General features: G+C 47.1%; 1 protein-coding gene across 1 annotated transcript; it reads right to left on the minus strand.

The window, feature by feature from the left end:
• Positions 1 to 5,387: 5,387 nt before the first annotated feature.
• Positions 5,388 to 11,689, minus strand: ACP6 (acid phosphatase 6, lysophosphatidic). The gene is made up of 9 exons (XM_083881550.1): positions 11,581 to 11,689; positions 11,358 to 11,488; positions 10,635 to 10,714; positions 9,808 to 9,895; positions 8,225 to 8,357; positions 7,416 to 7,516; positions 6,052 to 6,147; positions 5,682 to 5,847; positions 5,388 to 5,566 (listed from the first exon to the last, which is right to left on the minus strand). The coding sequence occupies exons 2-9, from the start codon at positions 11,450 to 11,452 to the stop codon at positions 5,441 to 5,443; spliced, it is 885 nt and encodes a 294-aa protein (XP_083737676.1). The 5' UTR covers positions 11,453 to 11,488; positions 11,581 to 11,689; the 3' UTR covers positions 5,388 to 5,440.
• Between the last annotated feature and the right edge of the window lie 2,689 nt (positions 11,690 to 14,378).

Genomic DNA, 14,378 nt, shown 5'->3' on the forward strand with positions numbered 1-14,378 from the left:
TGGGGAACGGATGAACTTTAATAACAAAGGTGAGAGAGAAATTGTCAGTGAGCAGATTTTTATCAAGACAGCCCTGCTGAGTAAATTGTTGCTTTGCCACAGTTCTCATCGATTGCTTCCTAATCCCCTGTCTTTTCAAACTTGCCTTTTGAGAGGATTTCAGCAAGGAGGTTTTATGGTCTTGCCTATGAGGAGTGAAAGCTGGATGACAAAACATGGATTGGGACTTGAGCCCTGTTCCTGGAGAATACCAGCATGAGCCAGATATGGATCTGTAGGCCAGGGTGTGGGCTCTGTGTCTGGCTGCTCTCTGGTCCCACAGCACTCTATATGGAGTGTATGATCTGTTCTTCCTTCCGTTTACTGCTACTTAAGATGATTTCAATGGGTAGTTTCCTCAGAGAGATGGGCATTAGTGTGAAAATTCATGTGGAGAATGAGTATTTTTAACATGCTTGCGTGTGAGAATTTTTTAGAGTTAGCTGATCCTTAACAGGTGGAAAAAGAATTCCTCTTGGTGGCTGATGTACTAAACTTTTGTTGCTAGTGTTATAAAATGAGTGAAGCCGTGCACTGTTGGAGGCACGAAAGCCTCAGAGCCTTCTGTTGTCTGCTTCCAAATTCACCTTTGTGCTGTCATGCAAATTTACGATGATTTTGGGTGAGAATTACTCTTTTGACAAAGTGTAGGATGTCTGTTGTGGTGCTTCCCTCTGACAAGACAGGCAGCGTGCCTGAAGCACGGGCTTGTCAAGGTTTTAGAAAGAGCTGACAATGACATAGTAAGTAAGTGTTATTTCTGTAGAGCGGAATTACCTCTTCTTTAAGTGGTTGCACAGCTCCCTTTTGAGGACCTTGCATGGGAATTGTCACAAAGCAACCTTTTTTAGTGTTGCTGCTTCTGCCACCTCTCCTGACTGTTTTTATCATGTTGAACAAAGCAAAGTTCTTGATTGACATAGAAATGAGCCGGAGGTTTTGGGATTTTTTTTTAAACTGTCTTAGTGCCTCCTATGCCTGTTGAGATTTTGAATAGCAAAGGATTTGAGATGGCTGTGACTTATTCTAGGAAAATTAGCATGGGGAATTCACTGTTTCGAAGCCACTGAACAGCGAGAGGATACATTTTAAACATGCTGTATAATTAAAGTTCCTTCTGTGTCTGTCTAATTTACTATGCTGGCATTTGGTATCTTAATGAGATTTTTCCTACAGAAAGTGCAGAAGATGTGGATTTTCTGCAGTCCACGTAGGTGCCCTTAACCTCAGTGATTGCACCAGCAGATGGACAAGAGTTGTTAGGGTCTTAGCTGGCTCCATTTATGAAAATGACTCTGTAGATAAGTGTAGATGAACTTCTTTGTTTTGCTCTGATTCTACTTCTTCCCTTTTTGCTTTGCAAATGGAAAAGCTTTCTAGCTGTCAGCCTTGCAGATTCACCTGAGGATCTGTAAGTCAGGCTCTGTTCCCTCCTGCTTATCAATAGTAACTGTGACTCAGCTTTGGTAGTCATGGTACAGTTGAAGATGGAAAGTGTGTTGCCATTTTTAGTTTTCTTCCCCTCCCCGCCCCCTTCTTATTTTCTTTTTTTTTTTAAGCTTTCAAATCATCCTCCTCCACCTTTGTTTGAAAGAATGAAATAGACTTTATTCATACATGCTTGGCTGCTCTTCCTCTCTAGTAACATGGGAGGAAACAGTCTGCTGTTCAAATTATCTCATCCCAGATGGCTGCGCAGCCGGAGTGTGGAGAGACTTAAAAGGTAAACCCAGCAGATGGTGAACTTCTGAAATGCGAAGTAATGTGCCTGCTAAATCAAAAGTTTAAAATATTTGAAGTCTGTTTGTTTTAAATTAGCAAACTTGCACTCAGGTCATCTGTGAAGTACATCGGCAGGTTTAAGCACTGTCCAAATAAACTTGAGATTTGTACCTGTATCATGGGCTAGCTCATCTTCCAAAGAAGATGACAGCAAGGAGCCAGCTGTAGAAGTTTAGTGCTGACATCCTTGGGTGTCAAATGGGTCACATTTCAGAAGACAGACCAGTGTGTGGAGATCTGATCTGCATCAGTCTTGGTTGGGATTTGAGTGCTGGTAGTGCTTCTGATACAATACAGGTGTCCTGACTCAGAGTCGATGTGGGTGCTCAAGTCTTCCTGAGGCTAAGTTGAAAAGCAGCATTTTTTGTTCCCCCAGAGTGTTGGGACTATTACAAATATGGTATATGCAGGGCTTATTTTTGTAGTGCTTTGTGTGCTCTCTGCTATGCTGGTTTTCACTCAGATGGCGGGACAGGCTGCATTTTATTGGTGATGTCCTTCTGCACTCATGATGGTGAATGCTTTCTTTGTGCAGCCTCATCAGGCTGCTGGCTGAAACCTGTTCCCTATTGTGACACTTCTCGAGGAAAAATGATCCATGTTTGATACAGGCCTGTATTTACTAAAATTTACTTCGCTTTGTCAATTTGTAGTAATTCTTAACCTAAAAATAGTTAATGACACAGTAAAAAAAGGGATGCTGTTTTGTTTGGGATACTGGGAAATGGTTGATTTATAGGAATTTTTATTCCACATTCTCAAAAAAGCCTCAGCTCTTCCATAGTGTGTGTTTGCAATACAGTAGCTCCCACTTACCTGTGTCCTTTGGTATCAAAACTTCCACTGTCCAACCAATCCTCTTCTGAAATGATCATTTATGATAGTTGTGGTCAGAAATAACTCCTCCTTCATCCTGTGGGCCACAACTACCATGGAAAGGCTCAGTGGGATGCCCCATTGCGTGGCCCAACCACTTCCACACTGAGGGGAAGGGTAAGGCTGGAGCAGGGCAGAGGGGACACTGCAGAAACCCTGCAAGAGACAGTGAAGTAACCCGTTCCCAGTGGTGTCTTCCTCCAAGCCACTGCCAAGAAGAGCTGGCCTGCTTTTCTGAGGTCTTCTGCTGTTATTGAAACTTGTGTTACTCTGCCTAGAGTGATAGGAGGATCTTAATTGTGTAAAAGCAGTGCCCTTTAGCAATCTTACTTGCTCTGGAACAACTTGTGCTCCTGAGTGCTCTGGCTTGTGGTTGTATTGCAATTTTTAACCTGGCTGCTGGTCAGTTTTGATGGGGATGCTCCTAGTTATTATTTAAGAGTAGGTATGTGAATTCCCCCTTTGTATGGCCAAAGCTCCTGATGGCTTTTTCCAAGCAGTCCATGCCTCACAAATAACTTGCAATTGTAGACCTAATATTTTCATCACTGTACCCCAAATACTTGAAACTGTGTGTAAGAGAGAGCTTGATTAGAGCAGAACACACTGTTCTTAAGCAGGAGTAGGCATTGATGTTTATATAGTGGCATTATGGTTTTAGGCTGTATAAAAATTTGATGGAAAATAACAATGTTTTGTTTGCTTTTTTGACAGCTTCTAATAGCAGTTCAGTGAGACCTCCAGCAATGTATTTAGTATTCAAATTATCCTGTTCACTGTGTGTGGTGTCAACATGTAATTGTGATGGGGGCAGGCTAATGAAAGAGTAGAGGTAAATCTAGTCCAGTGTTCTCAGGGAAAAGGTGCTGTAGTGCCTCCATCACATATCTGTCAATGACTCAGATTAAGTAATTTTTCACTAAGTGAGAAGGGGTAATGCAGAACCAAAACTGGAGGGCCATTTTAATAAATGGACCCCCTATTTTAAACTCTGCCTATCCCAAAGAAAGTAGGCACCATGTTTTATTTACTTACTGAAAAATGGAGATCTTTTTCAGTGGAATGGTCAGTGAGATCAAGTGCACCCTCAGCAAGTTTGCAGAGGACATGAAGTCAAGTGGTGCCGTTGACACAAGAGAAGGACCTGGACAAACTTGAGAATGTGAGAATCTAGTGAGGTTCAGTGAGTCCCAGCACATGGTGCTTCAGGGTCAGGGGAATCCCAGACACGTGACCAGTCTGGGAGAAGAACTCATTGAGAGCAGCCCTGTGGAGAAGCACTTGGGAATTGTGGTGGATGAAAAGCTGGACATGAGCCAGCACTATGTGCTCGCAGCTCCAAAACCCAGCCGTGTTCTGGGCTGCATCCAAAGCCCCGTGGGCAGCAGGTCAAGGGAGGGGATTCTGCCCCTCTGCCCTGCTCTGGTGAGACCCCACTGCAGTGCTGCATCCAGCACAAGAAAGACATGGCCCTGTAAAGATCAGTTCAGAGAAGGCCACAAAGATTATCAGAGAAGTGGAAAACTTCTGCTATGAAAACAGGACTGATACAGCTGCGGCTGCTAAGCCTGGAAAAGAGAAGGCTTCAGAAGGACTTTGGAACAGCCTTGCAGTGCCTTATGGGGAGCTTACAAGAAAGAGGGAGAGTGACTTTTTACATGGGCAGACAGTGATAGGACAAGGGTGAAGAGTTTTAAACTCTTTAAAGGACAGATTTAGGTTAAATTCTTTACTGTGGAAGTGGTGAGGCACTGGCATGGATTGCTCAGAGAAGCTGTGGCTGGCCCATCCCTGGAAGTGTTTCAGGCCAGGTAGGATGGAGCTTTGAGCTGCTGAAGTGGATGGCATCCCTGCCCACGGTAGGGGGGCTGGAACTACATGATCTTTAAGGTCCCTTCCAACCCAAACCATTCTATGATTCCTAGTACTGTCTTACAGGAATAACTGTCATCTTAGCCAGAAGTACTGCTGCTGTTGGCTAGTGCTCTGTTCCTCTTTCAGCAAGTCCAAAATAGATCACTGCTACTCAAAACTGGACTCGACAGCAGCTCCCCAGACTTCCTTGTTATAAGCACATTAAGCAGAGTTCACCAAGACTGTACTTGGCCCACTGTGGTTGTTCTGCGTGTTCATGGCAGAATTTCCATAATTAGAGGAGTGCAGGGAAGAGGTTTGGAGGCTTTCTGTCCCTTTGGAGATGTTTTCTGTGCATGAAAATGCCCTCAAGAAGATGGGGTAGCTAAATCCTATGCAATTAGAGAGATTCATCTGTCTGCAGAGAGCAACCCTCCAACATGCCAAAAGAAAGGGGAAGGCACAATGGTTTCTGCAGATTACCAAACATAAAATCAATGCTATGTCAAACCTTTCTGGTAGCAAAAAGCAAGCTGGGCTTCATCTCAGGGTCCCAGCATGTGAGGGAGAAGTATGTTCTGTCTCGTATTCCTGATGCAGATGGGCAATTTAAAAAGGTTTGTTCATGCCCTTGCTGTTTTCAGCCTCTCCCTGCTTTTGTGTGGTCACCTCAGAAGTAAACTTGAGCCATTCTGTCATGTGGCTTCTTTCAGCTTGGTGCTAACAGTGTAAGGTGACACTGTGCCACCCTGTGTCTGGTAGGAAAATGTCCCCTGATCTAAAATACCTTTGGAATAGAGAAGGCTGGCAAAGACATAAAGAAAAATAGTAGAAGATTGTGACAATAAACTAATTTTAATTTAAGACAGCTTAATCATGCGTTAGTTTTCTACTTCCTGTCCACTTTGGAGCACAGGTTATTGTACTCCTCTGGAGTGACTGCGTACTGTGAAAGAACTTCCAGAAAATCTTCGAGTGGACAGAGAGCGTCTTTACAGCCTTTCATCACTTGCTCCTGCAAGGCAAAGAGACAGAATCACAGATATTGTGCACTACCAAAGCCCTTTTCTTGCTGCATGGTGAAGCCACAAGCCCAAGATTTGTAGGAGGGATTTCCCACAGGGTCTCACCTCTCCACGGTAAGACATGCGCACAAACCACTTCTTGGAGTCCCAGTCCTGATGCAGTTCCAGGGTCACATCTGCAGAATAAGGTGGCCACTTGTGATCAAAGGTGCCCAGTGCCAGCAGGAGAGGAATAAGAGTGGAGTCATGAACAGCGTAGAGGCAGAACTTTCTGGAGAAAAAAACAAGAAGGGAAAAGAAAAAACCAGACCTGGAATGTCAGCTGTGTTTCTCCATGGATAGGTAGTAGCACTCTTGCTTTTTCCAGGAGGTGAACACTCCTTTTTACCCCACACATTCAATGTCTTTCTGAACCAGTTTTTCACACTGGCATCAAGTTAGAATTTATCATGATTAGAGGAGTTCGGTGGTGTACCTGGTCCTTTCATCTCGATTTGAGGGATTTACTGCTGCTTGAATGTTATCCCGTAAGGTATTCAACACGAGGCCAACGCTCATCTGAATCATCTCTCTAGAAAAGAAGCAGAAATAAATTTACTAGTTTTAAAACTTTCACACAATTATACATGAAAACTTGAGAGCCTGCTTTTCTCTTATGATTTGATAACCTGCATTGAGTGTAGCTAAGAATTATTTAATGCAATTAATATGGCCTGTTTTTAGTTCAGCTGATGTGACTGCAGAATGGGAGAGGTGTTAGCAAGCAGTCTCATGAGGTGTGGCCATGTAAATGACAATCTAGAAACTCTCTGACTGTTCTCTAGGCTATTTTGTTTCCCTGGTATTTTTGAGTGCATGCCTTTCAGCTAGGGAAGATGACTGCTGCAAAACAGCAGCTGAAGTGGCTGAGGTCTTTGGTGAGGACGGCCAGGATTCAAGAAAGTGGTTGCTATATTTAATAAGTAGTTTTTATCCTCTTATTAAACAAAGAGATGATCTTATATACATTATTTGGTGGAAGAAACTCCCTCTACCTAATGAATACATCAGTGGGAATGGAAGATGAGTGTGACCAATCTTCCTGGGTGTTGTGGGAATGGGGCAAATCAGTCTTTCACTACCTGATATCTCTAATACATGGTGAAGAAAAGACAGTCCTATACTACCACCTGAGAAGAGCTGGTGAATGTGGCAGTTGCAAATGAATCTGCAAGGAAAATGACTGCTAGGCTAGCAACTCAGCCAGCCTTTACAAACAACTGTGGAGGAGGTAATTAGCTGCATGTAGCAGCAGATTCTCTTTGCAAGTAGTTACATGTGTGCAGGACCTGGCACCACTTTTTCCGCTAGCACCAGCACTTCTCAGCCGAGCTGTGCAGGTGCCATCCCTGAGATAAACTTCCCAGGCTGGAATTTGGACTGTACTTGTGCAACTGCAAGGGCAGCCTCAGGCCATGGGCTGGAAGCATCTCCTCTTTTGTTCTTTTGCTTTTGCCACTGGTTTACTTAAACCCCTGTGGCAACTGAGGTCATCACTGTCTACCTCAGTGGCTTACTGCTGCTCCTGGCAGACCACCCTCTTCTCCATGTGGATCAACAAAAGGGTGCAAGCCCACATCCTGGTGTTCTCTGTGTGCACTCCTTTTTCCTAGCTCATGCTACTGACTCAAGGCCCTGAACTTTACACTGAGACAGCTGAGGCACAAACATCATGAGTGGGCTCTGGTGGGGGAATGCAGCAGATGGGAAAGCATTTCTATCTGCTGTAGTAAGCTGGTTTAGCACATCCACCCCGGGTAAACTGCCCCTGAGGCCAGAGGCACGGACACAGGCAATCACCTAGAACTGTCTTCCAGAAGGAAAAGCATGGAGTCAACAGCTCGGTTCTCCACTGTCTCCCAGAACCTCTTCAGCACAGGGCAGGTTGGCATATTGTGTGCCTGGAAGGAGGAGATGCAGCAGAGTTGTAGGGTTTGACCTCTTCTGAACCCAGCCTGAAGACACATGGATGACTGCCCACAGAAAACAGCTGCTCATGTCACACCATGTGTACTACACTGCTGTATTATGATACTCATGTGAGGATTTTTAGGATGGTTTTAAACATACAGACTTGCTCTGTGTACCAAAAGGATGGATGCTTGTTCTTTAGGATCCAATTCTATGGGAACTGTTAACACACTGAGCCATTCAGCCAACAGACCAGTTATCATTGGCTCCAGCAAAAGAGGTACTAAGGAGGGGTAGAAATGTGCCCAACTTCCTTCCAGTAGCAGAAGCACTCTGGCTTACAGGTGATGTGCTGGAACTGGGATTAAGATGACTGTTAGCTGCTGAGTCCCAAAAAAGGGAAAGCACTTTGTAATGCCCAATGCCCCTCTTAGCTCTACATTATATTTGAAACAAATACTGGATTTCAAGGTAAGAACAAAAATACTGGAGACAAGTCTTCATCCATTCTACAGCAAGGCTGACCCCACATCTTGCTTTTTCAAAAGGCCATGCTATTTCTATAAGCATTCTGGGTTGCATAGAAAGGTACTGGAGTGCACATTGGTATCTGTGGGTGCTGGCACTGTGATTTCCTCCACGTGCAGGGTAAGAGGATGTTTCTCTCTGTGACAGTGCAACAGAATGGCTCAACTCACCTGCTCAGCAATAATGTTATCGAGGAGGATAAAAAAATCCACAGAGTCATCACTATCAATACCCATGCTCCTCTTAACGTTTTTCAAGTCATCAGAGATGCCTGGCTGATGCAGAGCATCCTCCAACTTCTCCCTGTAAAGGAATTAAGAAAACAAAAAAATATTTCACACACCAGGCTTTCTACCTTTTGTTTTTCTCATCACCCAGCCAGTGGAGTTGTCCCACATCAGTGAGAGGTAGAAGAGAAGCACTGTAGCATACTGAGAGACTCCTGATGCTGGGAGTCTGAGCTGCAGAAAAGACAGATGCTGTAGCCAGATTTCAAGGACCAGAACTGGCTCTCTGCTCTCACAAAGGCGGGAGGAAAAATTAAGATGAGATGTGAACACCCCAGAAGTGCTTCCCATAAGCAAGGGCTGTGTATCAGCTAACAGATCTGGTCATACTGGAACAGTACAGGTCTATGTCTTCAGGGAGTAGCCTTTAACTGCCTCATGAAAGAAGGAAAGGCAGAAGCTTTGAACTGATTGCTGTATGGTGTGGGAAATGGGAAACACCTAGATACTTGCTTGTAGCTTAAATCCACGTTTTGCTTTGTTAGAAGCCATTTGCATCTTTATGCTGCTTTAAATTTAATTTTTAAAAATTTAGCTGAGAATATCCATGCTGGCCATGTACTCCCTAGGTAAGCCTGCAAGCTGAGGCAGTGCTTAGTGGAGCTCAAAAAGTCTACCTTGATATAGTCTCAAAAAAGGTGCAGTTGGTGTGCAGAGGGGGGCAAGGAGGAACAGCAGCGGACCCTGCACTTTATTCCTTTTTTGGACAGGTGATGCTACTCAAGGAGGCTGAATATGCTGCTTCTAGGGGCTGTCACCTCACCACTGTCTAGACCAATCCTTTGCCTGCAGAGCCAAACACTGCACAGTGAGCTCCTGCAAGCGAATACTGACAGCTCTTGAATTTTGGACAAAAATATGCTAATATACAGTCTAGCCAAACTGTAATATATCTGCCTCCTTTTTTCATTTTCCACCCTGTGCCCAAACCTTGCACAAGCATTTCAGAGCACTTGACTCCACAAACATGAGTGTTCTATGTAAGATCTTCCTTATTTCACTTCATTAGTCTTCATTAAATGTGTCAAGGCTGAGTATATTTCAGTTTCTTCAAGGTACGAATGTGACGGGAATGTTGAAATAACCCCCAAACCAGAAGCTGAATATAAAAAGGAGGCCCAATATGTTCACACTTGAAAGGCTTGTTAAGGGATGTAGATGACATTAATTCTGCCCTGCAGCAATGCCACAGACTAGCTGTACATGAGCTAGTAATGAGTGTTTGCTAGACACAGACTAAATTAAACGGGTCTTTCAAGGAAAAGTCTCTATTTTATTTTCTTCTGCTGCCACTGCCTGGTGTATAATTCCACTTACCCAGTATTTTATACAACTAGCTAACCATTCCCAAAGAACAGTAAGTGGTAGGGGAAGTGGGAAATGGGAAGAAAATGTGCTGTTGTAAATTACTCCTGCTGAAATGAAACAGCAGTGAAATCACACGGGGAGATATTGCTGGCAATTACCTGGTCAAGTTTTTCAGGCGCAGGCAGTTGTTGTAATTGGGGTAGAACATTTCAGAGCTTGCTTCATCAGTGACAATGACAACAGGTCCTGTGGAACAAGAAGGAAGTTTCTGTGATCAGTAATGCATCTATGTTTCTTTAGTTTCTTTTAACTGCTTTATAATCACTCCCACACTGTTTGTGCTCAAGTCCAGTGTTACCAACTAGCAATTCCTCTCAAGCTAGCACCTGCAACACAAGCCACTATACTTGCTTCTGTGCATTTATTTCCACAGGGATGTATGCTGTGCACCTTGTAAAGCTTCCCAGTTGTGTGTTCATTTTTCTTAGTGCCAAAAACTAGTTTCTGTGTCATGAGGTGTAAGGAGCTCTGGCAAGTCACTTCTACTTGTTTGTGGAACTGAATATGGAAGGAGCAGATGTGAGATCTTTAAAATGTAGAGCATATTTTTAGAACGTACAAGTAGTTATCAACTGCAGGATACAGGTGTAAGTTACTCCAGATACTGAACTTGTATCCAAGAGACTTGGGTTTCCCTGAGAAGCCTTTTTCAAATGTGTGAACTTTTTGCCTTCTTGATTTTGAAGAGGGTTAACACTAACCTCCTCAGCAGGTCTGAAAGAGCAGCAGAAAGATACACAAAGAGATGGAACAAGTGACAAGCTAGTAAAGAATCTACAGGACCAGGAGAATTGGGGAAAGAAGCCAAGTGCAAAGAACCAAGGAAGAAATAACAACTAGGAGCCAGAGAGAGTTAGGATGCAGAAAGTGTGTGCATCTAGGGAAGACTAAGCAAGGAAAGGCACTATTCATAATTCTCCCCAACCTTCTTCCTGCTGTTGGTACAGCCCAGCTAGCAGGCACCGTGTGGACTCCAGATTCCGGGAAATATTAGTGGAACGGATGCTGAAAGATAGAAAGCAGTTTGTGAGGTAGCACTTTTTCCTTCATGTTAACATGGCTGCAGCTGGGGAGGTCTTGCTGGAACTGAGGATTCTGCTTCCACCATGGCTTTGGAAACCTGTGGTGGGACTCATCTTTTGTCACTATAGAATATCTTCGGCAGACACCTATAATCTGAACTGCCCTTTAACCGCATGTCAGAGATAGTAGAGATAACAAACTGGCACTTCTCTGGTGTGATTTTTTATTTCACCCTAAGGCAGATGCTCTCAGGATTACTGATGTGAGCAGCAGGGGTTGCTTCATCTCACTGAACTTCAGCTGTTTAACAGTGAGTTAAAGTGTGCTCCAGAAATGCCTGTTTCTCTTAGCTCACCACAAAAGTGCCTAACAGCACTGCCAATGGCTCAGCCTAGGTAAGATGAATCCTGGCATCACTCTCAGGACTGCTGGGCAATTGGATGCTTTGTGTCACGAGTGAGTTCTAGTGCCAGGCTCTGCAGGCTGAGCAAAGATGAAGGCCTAGGGGTCAGGCAGTTAGCTGTGGGGTGGAGAAGAATATCCCAGCCAGAGCTTCCCTAGCACAAGGCTACTTGGTAAGAGGCAGGAAGAAAGGGAAGGCCCAGGAAGGAACTGAGACACTCACAAGACCTCAGCAGGCTTAAATGTTGGTGAAAGAAACTTGACATCTTCTATATAGTTTCTCCTCAGCCTTTCCCCCAGGGCAAATGACTGCTGCATCCCCAGTTTTGTCAGCTGTCCTGCGGTTACACCGCCCTAAGGGCAAAGAAAAGGAGAGGTCTCCAGTGGACCACGGAAATAAAAAAGTCTACAGAGGAAAGAGGAACCACCAGGGAATATACCCTCACCTTAAAAACAGTCCTTTTGTATTCCTCATCCAAGGGTGAGGAGGGTTTAGGTCCTCCATTTAGGTCTGTCACTGTGTAATCATACTTAGTCTTAGCAGGTACATCTAAAAGAGTGCGATCCCATTCCACCTGTTTCAAAACAAACAAACAAACAGTGTTTTAGTGGAAACCTTTCAAGGGCATTAAACCAAGGTCTTTTAAGAGCATTAAACTAAAGTTGGAGTATTACACCGTGCTACCTTGCCAACAACACAACACAGAGACAAAGGGATCTCTTTACACAGCTCATAGAGAAATGAGAGCAGAGCTGCTCTCGGGATTTGCAGATCTGATGTGTAGGAAATGCAGTACTTGCTTTCCTCCCCTTACAAGAGAAGCATCTGTAGGAAATCACAATTGCTAGGGTTTATTACACATTGAAAAGCTGCTGTAGGAGACTACCTGACCTTACCCCTGCTGGCTCCCCAGGCCACCTCGGTGGAAGCTGGGGGAGAAAGATCACTTGTGGAAAAAGCCAGGCAGGAGCCACACCTTTTGAGCACCCATTGAGAGGTGCAGAACTTGGCCTTGGAGTAAAGTTCATGGGCACGGCAGCCCTGGGATGCCCATCCCTGCATCCTGCCCCTGAGGGCTCCCTGCAGTTGCAGGAATTGTTCCCTCTGCTGTCATCTGTCCCAGTAATGTGCTACAGCTGTTCCATTTTAATCACAGAATTAATTAAGTTGGAAAAGACCTCTGAGATCAAGTCCAACCTGTGACTGAACACCACTGTGTCAACCAGGCCACAGTGCTACATCCAGTCTTTCCTTAAACACCTCCCCGAGCAGCCCATTCCAATGTCTAATCCCCCTCTTTGTGAAGAAATTCCTCCTAATGTCCAACCTGAACCTCCCGTGGCACAGCTAAAAGACTGTCTCCTCTCATCCTCCTATTTATTCCCTGGGAGAAAAGCCTGACCCATACCTGGCTACAACCCCCTTCTCAAGAAGTTATAGAGTGATAAGGTCACCCCTGATCTTCCTCTCTTCCAGACTAAACACCTCCAGCTCCCTCGGTGGCTTCTCCTAACACTCCTGTGCTCCAGACCCTTCCCCGAGTCCGTGGCCTTTCTCTGGACTCCCTCCAGCACCTCAGTGTCCTCACTGAACTGTGGGGCGCAGCAGTGACAGGGACGATCCCTGCCCTGCTCCTGCTGAGCACACTACTGCTGATCCAGCCCAGGATGCCACTGCCCCCCCCGGCCCTCTGGGCACACCGAGCCGTCTTCAGTCGCTGTCACGCAGCACCCCCCGGCCTTTTTCCATACCGGGCAGCTTTCCAGCCCCTCTTACCCAAGCCTGCAGCTAGGCACGGACTGCAAGCTCCCAAATTCCTACGCTCTCCCTTCGCAAATGACTCTCGGTATCGCCTCGGGGTGGGGAATAAACGCCAAACCACCCGGCTGCCGGGAGCGGGGCAGGAGCGGGCACACGGCTGGCTCGGGGTCGGGACACCTCCCTTACCACCCCCTGTCCCTGCCCTGGCCCTGTCCCTGTCCCGTCCCGTCCTGTCCCGAGCTCACCGGCTCAATGCCGCGGATGGGCCGCAGCGGGGAGCGCGCCCCGTGCCGGAACAAGACCTGCACCAGCCTCAGCTGCAGGTCCCGGCGCTGCCCGCTCTTGCCGCTGTCCCGCCGCCGCCGCTGCTGAGCCCAGACGGCCAGGCCGCCCAGGCCGCCCAGGCCGCCCAGCACCCACAGCCGAGCCTTCCAGCCCATGGCCGCCCCGCGGGGACCGGTGGGAGGCGCAGTCCGCGGCCGCAGCGCCGGGCGGGGGCGAGGGCCGGGCGGGACTGCGGCTCCCGGCGGGCGCCGCGCTGGGGGCACCGGGCAGCGCTGGGCGGGCCCGCCGCGCCCCCGCCCCGAGCCCAGCGCGGCCCTGGCCCGAGCCCGCCCGTTTTGTGGGGTTAAACCGCCTGTTGAGTTAAACTGCTCCACCGCCGCCGGCGGGCGTGCACAGTGACCCCTGTAGCGCCCCGGCCTCGGGGAACGGCGGCTGGGAGGCGGCCCTCTGGAAAAGGATCTCTGGGGTGGTGGTCACCTGGAGCGAGGCAGAGAGTGCCCAGGTGGCCAAGGGGGTCAGTGACATCCTGGCCTGGGTCAGCATTATTGTGGCCGGCAGGAGCAGGAGCAGGGCAGTGACTGCCCCTCTGTACACACCGGGAATGCCGTGCCGGGTTTGGGCCCCTCACCTCAGGAAACACACTGAGGGGCTGGAGCGAGTGCAGAGCAGGGAAGGTCTGAAGTGTTCCGAGAAGCCGCTGAGGGAGCTGGGGGTGTTCAGTGTGGAGAAAAGGAGGCCCAGGGGGGCCTGACTGCTCCCCACAACCCCTGAAAGGAGCCAGGTGTGGCCAGGTGGGGTTTGGCCTCTGCTCCAGGGAACCAAACACAGAAATCACCTCAGAGTGTGCCAGGGAGGTTCACGTTGGACATCAGAAAGAATTCCTTCACAGAAAGGGTGATTGGATATTGGAATGAACTGCCCATGGAGGTGTTCAAGAAGCAGGGCGAGGGTGAAGGAGAAAGAGGAGGGAGAGGATGGTCCCTGCAGAAAGGCCACAGGGAGAGGCTGCTGCAGGTGCTGTGGGGTTGGCACAGACACCAGGACGTGCAGAGATGGGATTTTGGTCATCTCCTCCTGTCTTCAAAGCCCTGCAGTCCTGACAGGGTCACCTCAGTGTTCTGAGCTTGAGAGTATGTGAAACATGGACACACAACAAGAGCAGAGAGAGAAGGGGAAAAAAAACATTTCAGAAGCCAA

The sequence above is a fragment of the Zosterops lateralis genome, assembly GCF_965231275.1.
Source record: "Zosterops lateralis genome assembly, chromosome: 2".
NCBI classification, from domain to species: domain Eukaryota; kingdom Metazoa; phylum Chordata; class Aves; order Passeriformes; family Zosteropidae; genus Zosterops; species Zosterops lateralis.